This window comes from Desmodus rotundus, chromosome 10 (assembly GCF_022682495.2).
Source record: "Desmodus rotundus isolate HL8 chromosome 10, HLdesRot8A.1, whole genome shotgun sequence".
Classification (NCBI taxonomy): domain Eukaryota; kingdom Metazoa; phylum Chordata; class Mammalia; order Chiroptera; family Phyllostomidae; genus Desmodus; species Desmodus rotundus.
Genome location: NC_071396.1, coordinates 23461299 through 23477416, shown reverse-complemented (window position 1 = coordinate 23477416; position 16118 = coordinate 23461299). Strand labels below are relative to the sequence as shown.

Below are 16118 nucleotides of genomic sequence, written 5' to 3'. Positions count from 1 at the left end.
CGCTATCTTTCTTCTGAAATAGTTTGAATCCCAATGAGTCTGCTCAGGGGTGTAAGTCACACTCAAGGTGCGAAAGCCAAATAAGACAATAAAGTATCTGAGCCACTGAACAAAAAACGCATACGTGTATATTGATGAAAAAATAATCCCAGCCAATTATAACTCTCACAATATGTCATCATGGGGCCCTTTCTGTGATTTAGAAGCAAGGGTATTTATTTGCTATTAGGGTCATAAATAAAAATAAAATGTAGAGCCAAAGAGCCATGGGGGAAGAGGAGAAAAACGGCCTCAGGTGAGGTCTGATGACAGTTTATGTGGAAGATGGAACCAAATAGATCTGGGGGGGGGGGGGAAATGTACTTACTGGCATTTGGCCCACAGCCCCCGTCACTGAGAGCGTAGCTAAGGCATATTTTTAGGATTCTACCGCGTCTTTTGAACAACGGTAGTTCTTCCGAGTTAGGACGTGACCCCGATCATGTTCCGATGCAGCCAACTCCCAACTGGTAATTTCTTCCCAATAAATGTGTATCTCTACATTTCCAACACAAGGGGATTCTGAATCCAGGGTTGGGCTCTTAACCTCAGAAGTGCATCCCCAGCTGAACGCCAGCGGGGCCTCCTGCCCATAAGCCATGTTCCCCTAAAGTGGGATGCGGAGGGGCCCCTATCTGCTGGGGGCTCCTCTGCGCGGGGACCCCTACAGCGTCTGTCGGTTTTCCCCAGACCCCAGCTCGGCCCGACCGGAGAGGCCCTGGCAGGTGCTGAGCGCGAGGTAAGCCTGCCCGCAGCCCACGCACGGGCTGGCCTCCAGCTGGACACCGGTGCTGCCTCCGAGTTACCCGTTAACCACGGTCGCGGGTAGATCACAGAAACTGAAGGAACGCCTTTTCCCGGCCGACAGCCTCACAGGATAACCACGACCTCTTCACTGAGGCGGGTCAATCTGGCAAAAGGCAGGCAATTGGTCTTCCTCACCAGGGTAGGCGCTTGGCCTCCTCTGTCCCGAAGCTGCACGCCCGAGCCTCCTGCCCTCCACCGCCCGCCTTAGAGCAGGGCCCCGCCCCGAGCGCGGGTGTGCCGCCGGGCTGCGTGCGCGTGCGCGACCGCCGGCGGGGCGGGGCCTCGCGCCACGGGTCTGGTCCCCGCCCCTCCGGCTCCTCCCCCGCGGGTCCCAGCGGTGCGGGGTGGAGTGCGCCTGCGCGGAGCCGGCAGTCCGGCAGGGCCGCAGCCGCTCGGTAGCCGGCGGTTGCCGTGGGGACCGCGGGCCCCTCCCTCCTCCGTCCCCGCCCCACGCCGTTCCGCACCGGGACGCGGCAGACACCCCCGGCCCTCCCCTCCCGCCGCCCGGCCGGAGCTGCAGCTGTGACCCGCGAGAGGCGGTGCCGCTCCCAAGATGTCGCAGACGGCCATGTCCGAGACCTACGGTACGCGGCCCGGCGGGCGGGGAGGCGGGGGCGCGGGGGCCCGGAGCTAGCGGGAGTGCGGCACGCGATCTGCTTTGTCAAGTTTCTTCTTGCTGCGTCTCCGCGCGCACGCCGGTGGGGGTCCCCTCCCGGGATCTGATTTCGGCGGCGCAGGGTTCGGGCCGGCGGTCGGAGCCCCAGTTTGCTCCGTGGTATTGTCCCCGGCGAGGGATGTGAGGGCTTCGGGCGACGCCTGCGTTTCAGCGGGAGCCCCGGACAGTCCCGGCTGGCCTTCCTGGTTTGGGATGCCTTTCTGTGCACCTGATTACGGGGGGAGGAGTAGGTAGACTCTTCCAGTTCCCCCCTCCGGAGACCGCTGGCTCCGTTCCTCTGTCTCGCTCGAGGTTTTTAGCCCTTTCTAGTTGCATTATGACTATTTATAAGTGTCTCTTTTTAAACCATAAACACCTTGGAAGCAGTCCTGTGTTTAATCTTTGCTTCCCCTATGAGTACCCATACCTGGAGTTGCCCACAAATATGTTTTTGAATAAACAAAAGCCTTCCCAATACATATGCTGTGTTTTTTCGTTGTTGTTGTTGTTGTTGTTTTAGTTCTGCATGGTGAAAAAAACGAGCCACACAGCATGCCACTGCGTCCCATCAGCGGTGAGGAGGTGTTACCAGTCTGTAATCACTTTCAGAGGTGTGCGTTCAGATTGAGACTTTGATTTGGAGTTTTACAGTCCCAGGCATAGGCTCAGATTCAAGTGCAGGCTCCTCGAGCCCACCCAGCCTTGTCTCCTTCTGCGCTGGCGCGCTGCTCTTTCCTTGGAGGATGTGTGCGCGGGCATGTGGAGTCCGCGTGCTAGGAGGGCGCACGCCGCAGGCTGGGCTCTGGTCTCAGAGAGCTTACTGTAGAGTGGGGGTGGGGGGGGATGCGTTATTAATCCAATTATGACACTAATGAAGGGTTAAAAACGCTGCAGGAGTTCTGGAGGAGTGTGGTCCTTTACAGTATGTTACAAAGAAACCTAACCCAGCCTGGGACCGGGAAGGCATTAACCAGGCAGCACCGCAGAACAAACAGCACATGCCCATGCCCTGAGGGAGACGGGGTTCCAATAAGGGGAATGTGGCTTAAGCCCCACAACAGCGCTCTCTGAGAGGGGTGAGGATGAGACAGAGGGAATCTTGAGGTCCGGGGAGGGGTGGGGTCACCATGCATTTGCTCCTTGTTGAGCCATGCTTGGGGACATGGGGGTGGGGGCAGGAGGTCTGTTTCCTAGAAGGCTTTGGAGATCTTCCACAAAGTTGCTGGCTCCTTAAGGACCAGTGTGTTGTCAAAGGTGCAAATGCATCCACGTGGCCTGGTTCTCTGCATAGAGAATCACTCTCCGATTTCATAAATGTGTTCTCCGGCAGTTTGTGGTTATCCTTTTGCTTTACTTTTGCTCCTTATCCCACCCTTTTTTTTTTTCTTTGACCTGGATAAGGTTAACAGGGAGGGGTAGAAAGTCCAAATAAGTACACCCAGGGGGAGGGGGGATGTGAATTCGTAAGAAATGACTGGAAGAGTTCAGGAGATAGAGCTTTTGTGTTTCATCAGTCTTACGTAAAATGGTAACCATGATAAAATGTAGGATACTTTTGGCATCTCTACCTCTTTCAGGCAGAGCCGATTGAACTTTTGAGCATCACAGTAACTGACTCAATTGTGATCATAAGGCTTTGATCATTGGGATTCTTATTTTATAGCAGCTTCCAAATACGTTTTTATTTTATACTAACTCAATTTAACCTTTTCCTCTGTGCAGGAATTTGAGGAAACAACTAGAAAATCTATTTTAGAAAGAGCAAATGTGGCAGTTGAAAGCGTCAACCTAAAATTAAAAATCATCCCAAACCAAGTCCTAACACTGTCGTGTTCTGCCATCATTGGCCATATTTGCACAGCACTGTCGCCCCAAAGCAAAATGATCGGGGCCTCCTTCCGGACGTTTGCCTTTCGACGGGTGGTTTAAAAAAAAAAACTGTTTGCCTAACCTTTAAACTCCTTTCTGCTTTAAGCTCATTTTTTTTTTTCTCTTCTGGAAAAGAAGGCTGTGTGTAAGTTGACCAGGATATAATGACAAATAAAGAGCCAATGCTCACAATGTACTGTTAGTGAGGTAAATTTACCTGCTTGTTAGCATATTAAAGCAATATTTCACCGTTCATAGACTGAGCAGTGTTCAACATTTTGCAGCTTTGAAACCACAAACCACATGAAAACTATATACTTTATATAATATTGTAATACAATATTGCAGTCTTAAATACATAGGTTTCAGATTGAAACCCTCAATCCAATGGCCCTAAACTGAAAGAGTGTTTCCGAAATATTGTTACATTCACAGTATTCTTAGAGCCCTGGCCAGTTAGTGTGTTCTGGGACTCCCGGAGGAACTCCAGGCACCTGAGACTTGGGAGATGGCAAATTGACTCTAAAGTCATTTCTGATACCAAGATTTGTGAGGCAGATCAACAAATCAGATAGGTGGTACCAAGCAGTGATGTTTAGAAAGGAGCCAAAAAGTTTAAGGAGTACAGAATATGTTACGAAATTTTAAGGCCTGAGGCAGTTTGAGAGAGAGGAAAAATCTAAGACAAATCTCTATATACAGGGTCTGGGAGAAGTAACGCCACTGAGTGTGGTTGCTAGGATATGTGCCTCTCTCGCAAGGGATGGGTAGCAATTTGAACATTTCACCTAAAATGTCATAAATATGACTGTACACATTGCTTTTCTTTATTAAATAATTATTAACTAGTATACACATTTTATTATACTAGGCATTATTTGTGACAGACCCTGTATATTGGAGTTTATGCCTTCTACAGTGAAAATGCTTATGAAACAAGAACACAAATTATTGGTCCTATTCTAATTAATACTACAGTATACTCTTAATAGTTATTCTACTTTGTGCTTTATTTTTTTAATATAGTATTTACCACATAATTTTGAGAATTACTGAGGTTTTTAAATATGTATATATTTAAATTTATATATATATATATATATATAAATTACAGGCTGTTGTGGGTTGAATTATATCCCCCCAAAGATCTGTCCAGACCCTAACCCCAGGTACCCGTGACTGTGGCTTTCCTTGGAAACAAGGTCTGCAGATGTAATGAGGTTACGGTGAGGTTATATTGGATGGAGGTGGGCCCTAATTCAGTGAATAACACTCCTATAAAATGAGAAGAATTTGGTCACAGACGCATGCACAGAGAATATGAGGTGAAGACAGAGCCTGAGGTTGGAGTGATTTATCTACAAGCCAGGGGTCGCCAGAGGATGGCTGGCAAACCCTAGAAGCTAGTAAGAGGCAAGGAAGGACCCTCCCCTAGAGTCTTCAGCGAGAACAGGGCCCCGCCAACACCTTGACTTTGGACTTCTAGCCTCTAGAACGGTAAGACCATAAATTCCTCTTTTAAGCCATCTTCTGTTTTTCCCATGCATTCATTCACCTAAGAGGAAGTTAAAGCCCTTTTCTTTTCTCTCTCTTCCTCTCCTGGAGGATGGTCCTGTCACCGGCCCCAACAGCCAACCAACATGTGCGCGTCGGCCACATACCCTCTCCCTTCATAGCTGTATCCAGGGGCAGCCGGGTCCTGTGGGCTCTTCCTTCTAAGCAGCTGTCACACTTGCTGATCCTCTCCTGCCACTGCCCCTGCCTTGCTGCCCCTCCCCACCTCTCTCTAGATTTCTGTCCCATACTCCCTGCCCGACTATAGTCCCATGCTTCCCCATCCACCTGCCACATTGCCACCAAAGCTGGAGTCCATTTTTTATCCGTCATTATCCTTAGCTCCTGAGTCCACTTGGTTTCTGAGTCTTTCAAAGTGAACTTTTCATAGAGTTCAAGTTACTGTTTACCCCAAAGAGTCAAGGGAAGGTTAAGTTGAGGCCAGGCTAGTGGATTATGCAGCGAGAAACCCCGCATGCCAAAGTTCACTGCAGCAGCTTGAGCTCAGCGCACAGCACCTGCACGGCGCCTGGTGAGCAGGCTCCGGTGTGCAGGAAGGCGAGACAGCTCCCTGGGCAGGACGAGGCTGAGCTGGGAGGGGACTTGGTAACGTGTATTTTAGGGCCCAGACTACTGGTGACTTACGCCACAGCCTCACAGAAACATCATGGTAAGTTGGCGATGTTTCCAACGCCTTTTGAGGTCCTTGAACAACAATTTCGTGTACACATAAATGTGAACTTTTAGCTACAATAACAGCAGTCTCTCTCCTGTTACTGATCACAGCGCCAACAGTCTTTGGGAACTGTCTCGCCTTTCGGGCCCCTTTCCGTAGAGTTGCCATAACAGAATTCTTTTGTAAGGTTCAGTACTCCCGAAATCCCTCCGACCATGGATTTCCAAGCAAGTGTGTCGATGATCTTTGCTATGGGTATTTCTGTGGAATGAGAAGCAAGCTGACGATGTTTTTTGAATTTCTTCCCTCAAAACATCGTGGAGGTGGAGCTGACTGATGTTGTAGATTTGCTCCCCCATTCCTGATAACTCCGTTAGAATACGTGCCAGTGGAAATAGTTTGAAGGAGAAGCCTTTGAAGCCTCCGCATCGAGTAACACTGGTCTTTGAATGTCACTGCCCTCCCCGTCGGTCTGGTCTTGGTGATGGACTGTGCTCCTCTGTCTGAAGAATACTGGGTTCCTGCTCCTCTGTGGCCATGACGGGGGGTCCAGGCTAAAGTGATGTGCAGGGTTTCGTTACTGGGGGGATAGAGGAAGTCACACAAGAGAAAAGAAAAGGGCTCTGACGTCCTCTTCGGTGAATGGGTGCATGGGAAAAACAGAAGATGGCTTAAAGGAGGAATTTATGGTCTTAACCGTTCTAGAGGCTAGAAGTCCAAAGTCAAGGTGTTGGCGGCGCCGTGTTCTCACTGAAGACTCTAGGGGAGGGTCCTTCCTTGCCTCTTACTAGCTTCTAGGGGTGGCCAGCCATCCTCTGGCGATCCCTGGCTGGCGGAGAGCAGAGTGTAGCAGAACACGCACGTCAGATTAACGCTGTCTGCACGTTTTCTCCCTCTGTAATTCCCCTCAAACTAAACTAAGTTTGTGTGGCGAGAGATTTGGCCAATACAAGTAAGTCCCCGGTGGGGATGGTTATGATACCTAGAGATACAAAGCCAAAGGCCGTCCTGCACTATTCAGAAAAGTGAACTCTGAACTCATGTATGATGGTACTTAGTGACCTTTGTCCTTTAATTCTTTTACTTCTGTGCTGTGCTTTTGGCCTTTAAGAAATCTTAAAAAGCAGCTAACAATATCTAGATATGGGGGAAGGATACATTTTAGAGGGAAGTTTATCATTTTGAAATGAATTAGTAATCATGCAGGAAAGAAATTGGGGACTTGAACACAAAGCCTCTCTCTCCTCTGTTGTAATGAAAAGTACTATTGTGTGTAGTGTCCTCAGTTTCAATACTGTTTCTCGCGTCCATTGTTTATCCTGGTTGCTACAGAGATCCTGTCAGATGCATACCACCCGTGTGCACCGCCTGTGGGGGGCTTGCAGGCCTGTCCTTCCATTCAGGCAACTCGATCGTGACAAAGCAAATCTGTCTTTTCAAGGCCAGATCGCAAGCTCTTTGAAAGCAGAGGTTGCTTAGGTGGCTTTCTGTCTGTCCTGCTCCAGTAGCTCCTGGCCACAGCTGTCACAGAACACCAAAAGAGCCCGACCTGACCCCTTTGAGAGGGGGTTATCTTCCTCTCAGTTACAGCATATGGAAGAAAAGGCCAGGATAAGTAGAAAACCCCGCTTTGAGACATAGTTTGATTTCTTTATTTATGGTGGAAGTCTGACAGCTTCTCATACTGTAACAGAAACGCAACTCCAATGAGGGCCTCTTTCACGTGCAGCCGTGTCTGAATTAAAGAGGTCACACAAGGCATCCTTTAAGAAAATACTGCAAACCTGAAAGCGGTTCCCAGTGCACCTGAGCAGAGCTGCAGGGCGCAGCTGCTGCCCTGTTCAGTACGATTTTGTACCTGGGGAGAGAACACGCTGATCAGATGGGAGTTGGTCAGCCATGGAGGTAAAAGAGCCAAAAAGACAGGCTTTGGTGTGGGGACCACGGTGGGAACAGGTGCTGAGCCCAGAACATAGCCTGGGGCCCCCAGGGGCCGACATGTTATTGTGGTGACAGATGATCAGGTGACCTGAATCTGTGGTCACTAAACCTTCAAATGCCTGCCATTTGGTAGGTAAGTAAATATTTGTTGAATGAACTCCCCTAGTTCAAAATCCATGCTTACTCAACAGCCTTCTGATTAATTGACTCTGGATGATCAAAAACAAATATTATGCTTCACAGAAAATATGTGTTTAATAGCTAATAGATCCTTAGCTCTTTTTGGTCATTTAATCAGGTAGAACGCTTCCAACTGCAATTGGCAGAAAACCCAACTGAAAATCCTGTACATAACATAAAAATGTGTTTTTTTCAAATAAGTGTAGCTGAGGCTTCAGGGCTGGTCAATTCAGAAGCCCAGCTGTGTCAGCCGCAACCTAGATTCCTCCCCCCTTCCGCTGGCAGGGTGAGCCCCATCCCCTCAGAGTTTTAGGTGGCGACTCTGTCATGGGGGCATGCTTCCTCATCCCCCTCCATAGAAGAGAGTCCTTTCCTGCATTTATGAAGTACAAGTCCTTCCTACCCATCTGAATGGGCCACATCCAGGCAAGAGCCTGCCCCTGGACCAGTAAGGCCTGGCTTTCCAGTGCAATCACTGGCAAGGAGGAGGGAGCCGGGAGTGACCATAATTGGCTTAAAGTAACCAACCCCTGTCCTCAAGCTTGGGGGTCACACGTCCCTAGGTCACCTGGGCTCCTTGGGGAATGGCCCTTAGACAGACAACACCTACTAAAACAGCATCTGCTAGGGTCTCTGAAACATGTAGGTTACCGTTCAGGTTCAGCCTGGCCCAGTTCATGATCTTCCTGAAGGTGATGATGTGCTCGAATGTCCTTCACACTCCCCTCCGCACAGCCGTGGGAAGCTGTGGGCCTCACATCGGGCACACAGATGGGCAGCCCTTGTCTTCCTGGAGAGAAGGATCAGGATGTCTCGTGTCGCTTCACAGGCTCACTACACTTGCATTCAATCTTAGTTCTTACTGTCTTTTTGAACCTGCTGGAGATATTCGGTGTTTTGATCAAGATTCCTCTCCAGACCCACTTTGACTGTGATGATACTTCTGGGAAGAAAATGCGAGTTGGCTATTTGATGGCTGTTACTATTTCCCCATTTTTGTTTTATTAGCACTTTGAGTAATTTTGTCACAAATATGGACGTAAGCTAGGATACTGTACCTGTCACATACTTTATAAGAATGAAGTCCATGTTTTGGATTATCTTTTTAATATTAAAATCAGTAGAGACCTTCATAGTCTAGACATGACTGGTAAAACCATTGGTAAAAGTTTTGTTAAAGTGTATTTTGTTATTGTATAAAAAAGTTCTTTAAAAATGTTCACAACTATAAGTTATAAGTGACACATTTTTAGTTCCTCTAGTATATATTATTTAGTAACAAAGTTAATTTTCCTGAGTTATGTTTTCCCAAGTACAGTGTTATTTCCAGCTGTTGAGTGACGGAAGCTTTCAGGCCAGTGTCCTTGAGGATGTACTGGCCAAAGGTTCTCAGGTATGAACCTGCTGCTATGTCCATTCTTGGGCCAGGAAATCCTTCCCCATGTCTGTGCAGAGTGGTAACCCTAACTTACTTCTAGGTAAGGGGCGAAGTTGGGACACTGCACGCAAAGCCCCTTGCATCCACGGTCTCTGAGCCTCACCGGACACGGGGAGGTAAACACTGGGGCCCACCTGGGAGGAGGCTGAACGGTCAGGGGCTCTGCCCACCATCCCAGAGCTGAGGAGGGGTGGGGCTGGAATCTGAACTCAAAACTGTCTGGCCTCACATTCCCCAAGGGTAGTCGGATTCTTCCTTCCCTTTTCTTTCCCCTAGGAACCGTCCTCCGTAAAATCTCTGAGTGCCGACCCAGATGGAACCTTCCTCCTGGATCTCATTGCTCGGGGCACGTTCTGCACAAACCCCGGAGGTTTGACATAAGTCAAAACCGAGTCTGAACTCAGGGTGAAATTGGGGACGGGGCGGGAACCGAAGCTTGCACCTTCCAAACTAAGGCAGAGACCTTGAACGTTCGCGAGGGGCGCTTCCACAGATCCGCGTCCTCTCGGAAGTCGCGCGTCCTGGCGGGGTATTCAGGGTTTGCTCCAGAGACACCGTCCAGAAAGACATGTGTTCTGTATTGAGGCCCATGAAGGTACTGCCCACCTTTTTCATGACGCTAGGGCGTTCTCCTAAACATTGTGACAGAGCACTTGGCTTTATTTCTTTATAGAGTTTTATCCTCCCTGTATCTAAATCAAATCCAACATTCTACTCTTCAAAACTTCCAACACTTGCTTCCCGGGTGAGGGTGACTGTGTTCATTAGGTCCGTTCATTTCTGGCTACTGCACTGGCCGCTGACTTCCTTTTCCAGGCAGTTTTCCACTTCAGGAGTGCACTTTCTTTTTTAAAACATACTGTGACATCAAGCAGAAAGCGACTAAGAACATGGGGCTTTGATGCAGGCTGCCCCGCCAGTCTCGCTCACCTGCTGACTGACCTTTGTCCACACAGCAGGCCACAGTGGGGGGGTCCTAGTGAGCACTTGGGCAAAACCGCAGGTCCTGACCCGGCCCCCCGGCCATCACTGCAGAGCATGAGCTGCAGATGTTAAATCCACAGATGTTCCGATCCCTGTGCTGACCTCTGATTCAGGCCCAGGCAAACCCCACGTGTGGTGCCCTGGGCAGACACGTGGTGCCCCACTTAACCTCTGCTCTCTTTCCTCCTCCCTCCCTCTTTCTTCGCCTGCCTCCATGGGTCACATGCCGTCTGCTGCCCACACCTTCCTTCCCTCCTAAGCCAGCATTTCAGAGGTTTCTGCTGATTAATTCTTCCCCGGCCAGCATACCAAACGTTTTTCTTTTGAAGTACTAGTCATCTATGTCCTGTGCTCTGCTAGCTCCTCACCACTGTCATTGGATACCCTTGGGGTCATTCCTCACTCCACAAGGTCACCTGGCTCCTAGTCTTCCTCTCCACCCCAACTCCTCCCTGACCCCGGGTGACTGCTTCCCCATACAGAGGGGTCGGTCAACCCCTGAGCGCCCCAGGTCCGTGACTTCAGCTCTCGGCACCCTCTCTCACCTCTGCTGCCCCCACCGAGGGACTCACTTCCTTGGCTGCTCCCTGGACACATGTCCCATTCTGATCACACCCATCCAGTCTTTACTTGAAGAGCTCCTGGCTCTGGGTCCCCCCACCCCGTCCCTTCTTTTCAGGCAGTGAGCTGCTGCCTCTCCAGATACAACATCCATGCCCCCTCCTTCCACCTCTTCTTCCTCATCCTTCAACTATGCGTGCTTCGTGGATTCCAAGCCCAGCTTCCCAGCTGTCTGCCTTACCTGTTGTCCTAGCTGCGAAGCTCTCTGTAGGTGGAGGTCACCGTAGACTTAGGGTGTCCGCTTTCAGCTGGGTGCTGAGTAGGCCTTCAAGGTCCTTCTTATCCATCGGCAGTGCTGACCCTTCACTCAAGCCCTTTCTCTCACTTTCAGCCCATGACAGGGCGGAAGAAGATGCCCCCCTGAAGAAACCCTGTCCTCCCCCTCCCTCCTCCAGCCAGGACACTTACCTACCTCCCCGCTTATCCTGAGCCCTTGTCCTCTTGTCTCAGGAGAGGAGGTCTCTTTCCCTGTCGCAGACAGGGACCCCCACCCTCAGGGTCGGGGACTCGAGTCACCCACCATCCCTGTCTTTCTTTCCGGTAACCTCCTGTCTGCCTGCCTCCCACTCTGCACCCTCCTGGAACTCCCCTTCTCTTTCCGCACAGCCAGGCTTGCTGTGACAGTTTCCAGCACTTTCTCTCTGCGGCCGCTCCCCTCATTCTTCAGCTGACTGACTGCGCCCCACCTCCAGTGAGGGGGACTTTACCTGGGGCACTGGCGGTCACCCTCAGCGGGCCCTTTGCAACCACTGTCACCCTGCCCAGCTTCTCTCTCCAGTCAGACCGAGTAAGAACCACTTCCCCCAGCCCTGCCATGCTGGCCCATGGGTGCTATAAGTGTAATCTCTGCGGATCTGTACTTGTGATTTTGCCACCAAATGGACTCCTCCTCAGTCTTTAGCATTTCTTTTCCCAGGGGTTGACGTCACAACCCAGCGGGTTCCCTAAGCCAGAAGCCAGGGAAGCCTTCTCAGAGGACCCCACCGTCCCCGCCACCCACCTTTCCTTCCTTTCCGACCTTGGGCCAAGGTCATCTTGTCTACTCACTGTGCCTTCGTTTGCTTGAGGACCCAAGGTCATGGTGGACTATCAGCTGTTGAACAAACACACTGCACCCTTGCAGTCTCTTTCCGGCGTGTTTCCTGCTGTCAAAGTGGGCCGCTGACGTCACCGTGCTTACAGCTCACAGCCCTGCTTCAAGCTTTAATCGGTTCTGCTCAGGGAAATGAGGGTTGCTGAGATGACTGTAAAAACGGGGCAGCAATTTCCAAGTGAGCTTCTCCTGGAGTTAATCCTTCGGCCTAGCTAGCTGCTTCCACGCCTTGGAGTCCTTCCCTCCTCATCAGTGCATGTGTCCCTGGATTGCTGGCATTTGCTCCAGACTGGCTTCCGATTATATGATATCGTCCCTGTGATCTCATTTAATTTTTCTCGTGAAAAATTAAAAGCACATTGGTAGCATATTATACGCATTTTAGATTTCCTGTTTTGGGTGATGATCTTTCCCCTACCTCAAGCTTAATTCATTCTGATGAAACCCTCATCAGGGGCGTGTAATTATAAGAAATTGGATGCAAGAAATGTCTTTGTGATTTGGAGCCCACAAACGAACACCCAGTGTAGTAAAACAACATCAAATGTGATTAAAGTAGACGTGATTATTTAACCAGCTTAAGTTAGTTATGCAGCCCAACTGGGCATTTTCGCTTTGCTAGTTACCTTGTGACATGCCAGGCCTTGTTGTAGCTGCCAAGCACTGGACACCTGGCACTTAGAACATCTGCACACGCAATCGGCTTGTCATTCGACTTCAAGCCGACACAGAGGAAAAGAAAGAAAAAATCCCACGGGTTATAAAGACAAGACTAGTCGGGAAAACCAACGCAGACAGACGTGGGGCGCGGTGTGAGAGGCCTGCTGTTGTGAAAGCCAGCCAACCCCGAGCACTCTGAGGACAGAACACCAGGCTGCCCCCGGCCCCCAGTTCTGTACTTGACTGCACGGGGCTCCCCCCGCTCACCGCCAGAGCTCAGGGGCAAGGAGGCGTGTGAAATCCAAGTGCCTGTGTGTTCACTGAGACCCCCCATAGAGCTGGGGCTTCTCGCCTCCAAGGGGCGTTGCCCACTGCGGCGCTTGGTTTCCGTGCGTGTTCACCAAACGCGCGTCACCCGACCGGAGAGGCTGGACCTGCTACCTGACGCCCCTTCCTTCTTGGGCACCGTTTCCTTCCGGAAGCACATCTGCGGGCGCTTCCTTCAGTTGAGGACCAAGCACAGTCAATTTGGGGTTGTTACCTGATGGTATTACCCATTTTATTTTTTATAAAACTTCTCATGGTGAGATAGAGTCACAGTCCGTTTCCAGGAAAAAATAGGGATCTCACGGATCCTTTACCCTCTATACTGCAGAGGTTCTCGATTTTGATGAAGATCGTTTTATCGAAACTCTCATAAGACCTCACTGCCAGGACACCGACGTCCGCGCAGCGGCAGACACAGCACCTCTCCGGCACCACAAACATCGCCCCCGGTGGCCCCCGGTGGCCCTAGGTGGCCCCTCACAGGCACACATTCTTCCTTCCCGCCCCCCCCCCCTCCTTAGCTCCTGGCAACCACCCACCCGTTCGTTCTTCGTTCCTACCGCTTGTCACTGCGAGAGTGTTCCGTAAATGGAGTCACGCAAGGTGCAGTCTTTTGGGATTGACTTTTTCACTCACCATAATTCTCCGGAGACCCCGCCAGGTTAGTGCAGTGCCGGCAGTCTGCTCCCTTTTACCGCCGAGTGGTATTCCCAGGGCAGCCATCCCCCTGTTGAAGGACATCTGCGTCGTGGCCAGTGTTTTGGCTTTTACAGGTACAGCTACTGGAAATGTTCGCGTACAGGGTTTCCTGAAAACACAAGTCTTCAGTTTTCTGGGATAAACGCCTGGGGTGCAATTGCTGAGAGTTGCACGTTTAGTTTTTTAAGAAATTTCTACGCTGTTTTCCAGAGTAGCTCGGCCATTTTACATTTCCACCAGCAGAGGGTGAGCGGTCCTGGGTCTGCGTGTCCCCACCAGCCCTGGGGTGTCACCGTTTTCTGTGTTAGCCATTCCCATATGTGGTGGTACCTCCTTATGGCTTTAATTTGCATTTCCCTAATCATTGCCTAATGATGTTAAAAATATGTTCATGTGCTTATTTGCCATTGGTATATCTTTTTCGGTGAAATGTCTCTTCAAGGGTTATGTCCAAAATTGTTTGATTTTTTTTTTTACATTTTTAAAAAAATGTATATATTGTAGATGCTACTAGTCCTTTGTTGGTTATGTGTTTTGCAAATCATTTTCCCAGCCTGCAGTTTGTCTTTTCATTGTCTTAACAACGTTTTCTATACTGCAGAGGTTCTCGGTTTTGATGAAGATCGTTTTATCAGTTTTTCTCCTTCTGGATTCGGGGGGGGGGGTGTTTGTGTGTGTGAAATCTAAGAACTCTTTAATTAGCCATAGTGTCTGGAGCTTTTATATTTTTCCTAAAAGTTTTAAAGTGTTGTTTTATCTTTAAGGCAGTGATTTATTTTGAATTAATTTCTCTGAAGATGTGAGGCTTAGGTCATAAGTTATCTCCCCTATTACGGATTTCCCCCATTGCGGCTGCGTCAGCACCATTTACTAAAAGGCTAACTTTCTTCCATTAAATTGTTTTTGCACTTTCAAAATTGATCGGACGTATTAGCGTGTGTCCATTTTTTAGTTCTCTGTTCTGTCCCACTGATCTGCGTGTCTCTCTCCCTTCCAATAACACCACGAAGTCATGATGACTGTCGCTACATTCAAATCAGGTAAAGCGATTCCTTCCACTTTATTCTTATTTTTCAAAATTGTTTTAGTTACTCTAGTTCTTTTGTCTTTCCCTATAACTTTTGGAATAATCTTGTCTATATCTGCCAAAAAGTATTGCTAGCATTCTAATAGGGACTTTATTAAACACATGTATCAATTTGGGGAGAACTGACATCTTCACCAAGTCTAGCCTTCTAATCCATGAACACAGTATGTCTGTTCACTTACGTAGGTTTTCTTTTGTTTCATTGGTGCTTGTAGTTTGTAACATAGAGCGCTTTACATGTTGTGTCAGATTGACGCCTAAGTGGTTTGAGTGGCAGGAAGGGTTGTCCGGTCTTGACTTTGACGCCCATGCGTTTGTCGTCAGGAGGCAGAAACACAACCGACTTTTGTCTTGGCCTTGCTGATCTCGCTTACTGGTTGTAGGAGGGATTTTTGTTCTGAGATTCCCTGGATTTTCTGTGTAGACAGTCACATCTGCCAGTGGGAAGAATTTTCTTTCTCCCTTTTTGATCTGTGTGCCTTTGTTTCCTTCCCGTGCCTACCGGCGCCGGCTGGAGCTCCCTGTAGGATGCTGAGCAGGTGTGGTGAGAGCCACCTCCTCCCTTCGTTCCTGGCCTTAGGGGTAGAGCAGTTGTTGGCCAACAAGATCGGCTGTAGGATTTTTAAATGCTCTTAATCAAGTTGAGGAGGTTCTCCTCTGTTCCCATTTCTGAGAGTTTTTATCGTGAATGAGTGTTGGTTTTTGTGAAATGCTTTATCTGTATCAGTTGATATGATCATGTGATTTTTTTCTCTTCACCTATTTATAGTGCAATTATATTGATTGATTTTCAAATATTTTAGCCTTTCATCCCTGACATAAAGTCCCCTTGGTCATAGTGTATAATTTTATATTATGTATATTACTGAATTCAGTTTGCTAATATTTTATTAAATGTTCATAAGGGATATTATTCTGTAGTTTGTTTTGTTCTGTTACTGTCTTTTTCCAGTTTGGGTATCAAGGTAAAAATAGCTTTATAAAATATCTTGGGGAAGTTTTCTTCCCCTTCTGGTTTCTCAAAGAGGTTGAGTAGACTGACGTTGAATCCTCTTCACGTTTGGTAGAGCTCTCTAGAGAAACCTTTCTTGGCTCGAACATTTTTTGGTGAGTTTTAAATTTACAAATGGAATTGGCCCCTTTCCCCCGATCGTGAGCTTACGTGTGTTGAGTTGTTCTTGTGTCATTTCTTTGTTCCCCTCTCGACGTCGTGATGTGCCTGTTTCACCCCTGACGGTGGCTGTTTGTGTCTTCTCCCTTGTTTTCCATGTCAGTCCTTGTGCACAAATGGGTTAAGGGAGGCCCCTGCGTGTCGGCCCCCACGCTGTTTCCTTCTTCACGGCAAGCTGTGTGCAAAGCTGCCAGCGCCGAACTCCCGTTCTCACGCGCTCCGCTGTTAAACACTGCCCAAACGGGCCATTTTCGCCGTCTGGAGAGGCCTGCTCCTGTGAGCCTCTGTGAAACTGCGCTCACCATCTGTTAACCTCT

The 16118-nt window shown here is 49.2% G+C and overlaps 1 protein-coding gene and 1 long non-coding RNA gene across 4 annotated transcripts in view; one reads left to right on the top strand and one right to left on the bottom strand.

Annotated features, from left to right (window-relative positions):
• Window positions 1-1224: 1224 nt before the first annotated feature.
• The window catches only part of RAB4A (RAB4A, member RAS oncogene family), a 35297-nt gene continuing 20403 nt past the window's right edge, over window positions 1225-16118 (top strand). The window contains exon 1 of one of the 3 annotated variants that reach the window (XM_053912323.2): window positions 1225-1430. Coding sequence is in view for 2 of the 3 variants with exons in the window: in XM_053912321.2 (XP_053768296.1) it covers window positions 5381-5594 (214 nt within the window). In the remaining variant the exon portion in view is untranslated. Of the gene's footprint in view, window positions 1431-4983; window positions 5595-16118 lie in introns of those variants that run through there. The other 2 variants (XM_053912322.2, XM_053912321.2) reach the window with 2 other exon arrangements.
• Window positions 9746-13087, bottom strand: LOC128779366 (uncharacterized). Its single transcript, XR_008425257.2, has 3 exons — window positions 11812-13087; window positions 10946-11232; window positions 9746-9791 (listed from the first exon to the last, which is right to left on the bottom strand). It is a non-coding gene; the product is annotated as an uncharacterized lncRNA (long non-coding RNA).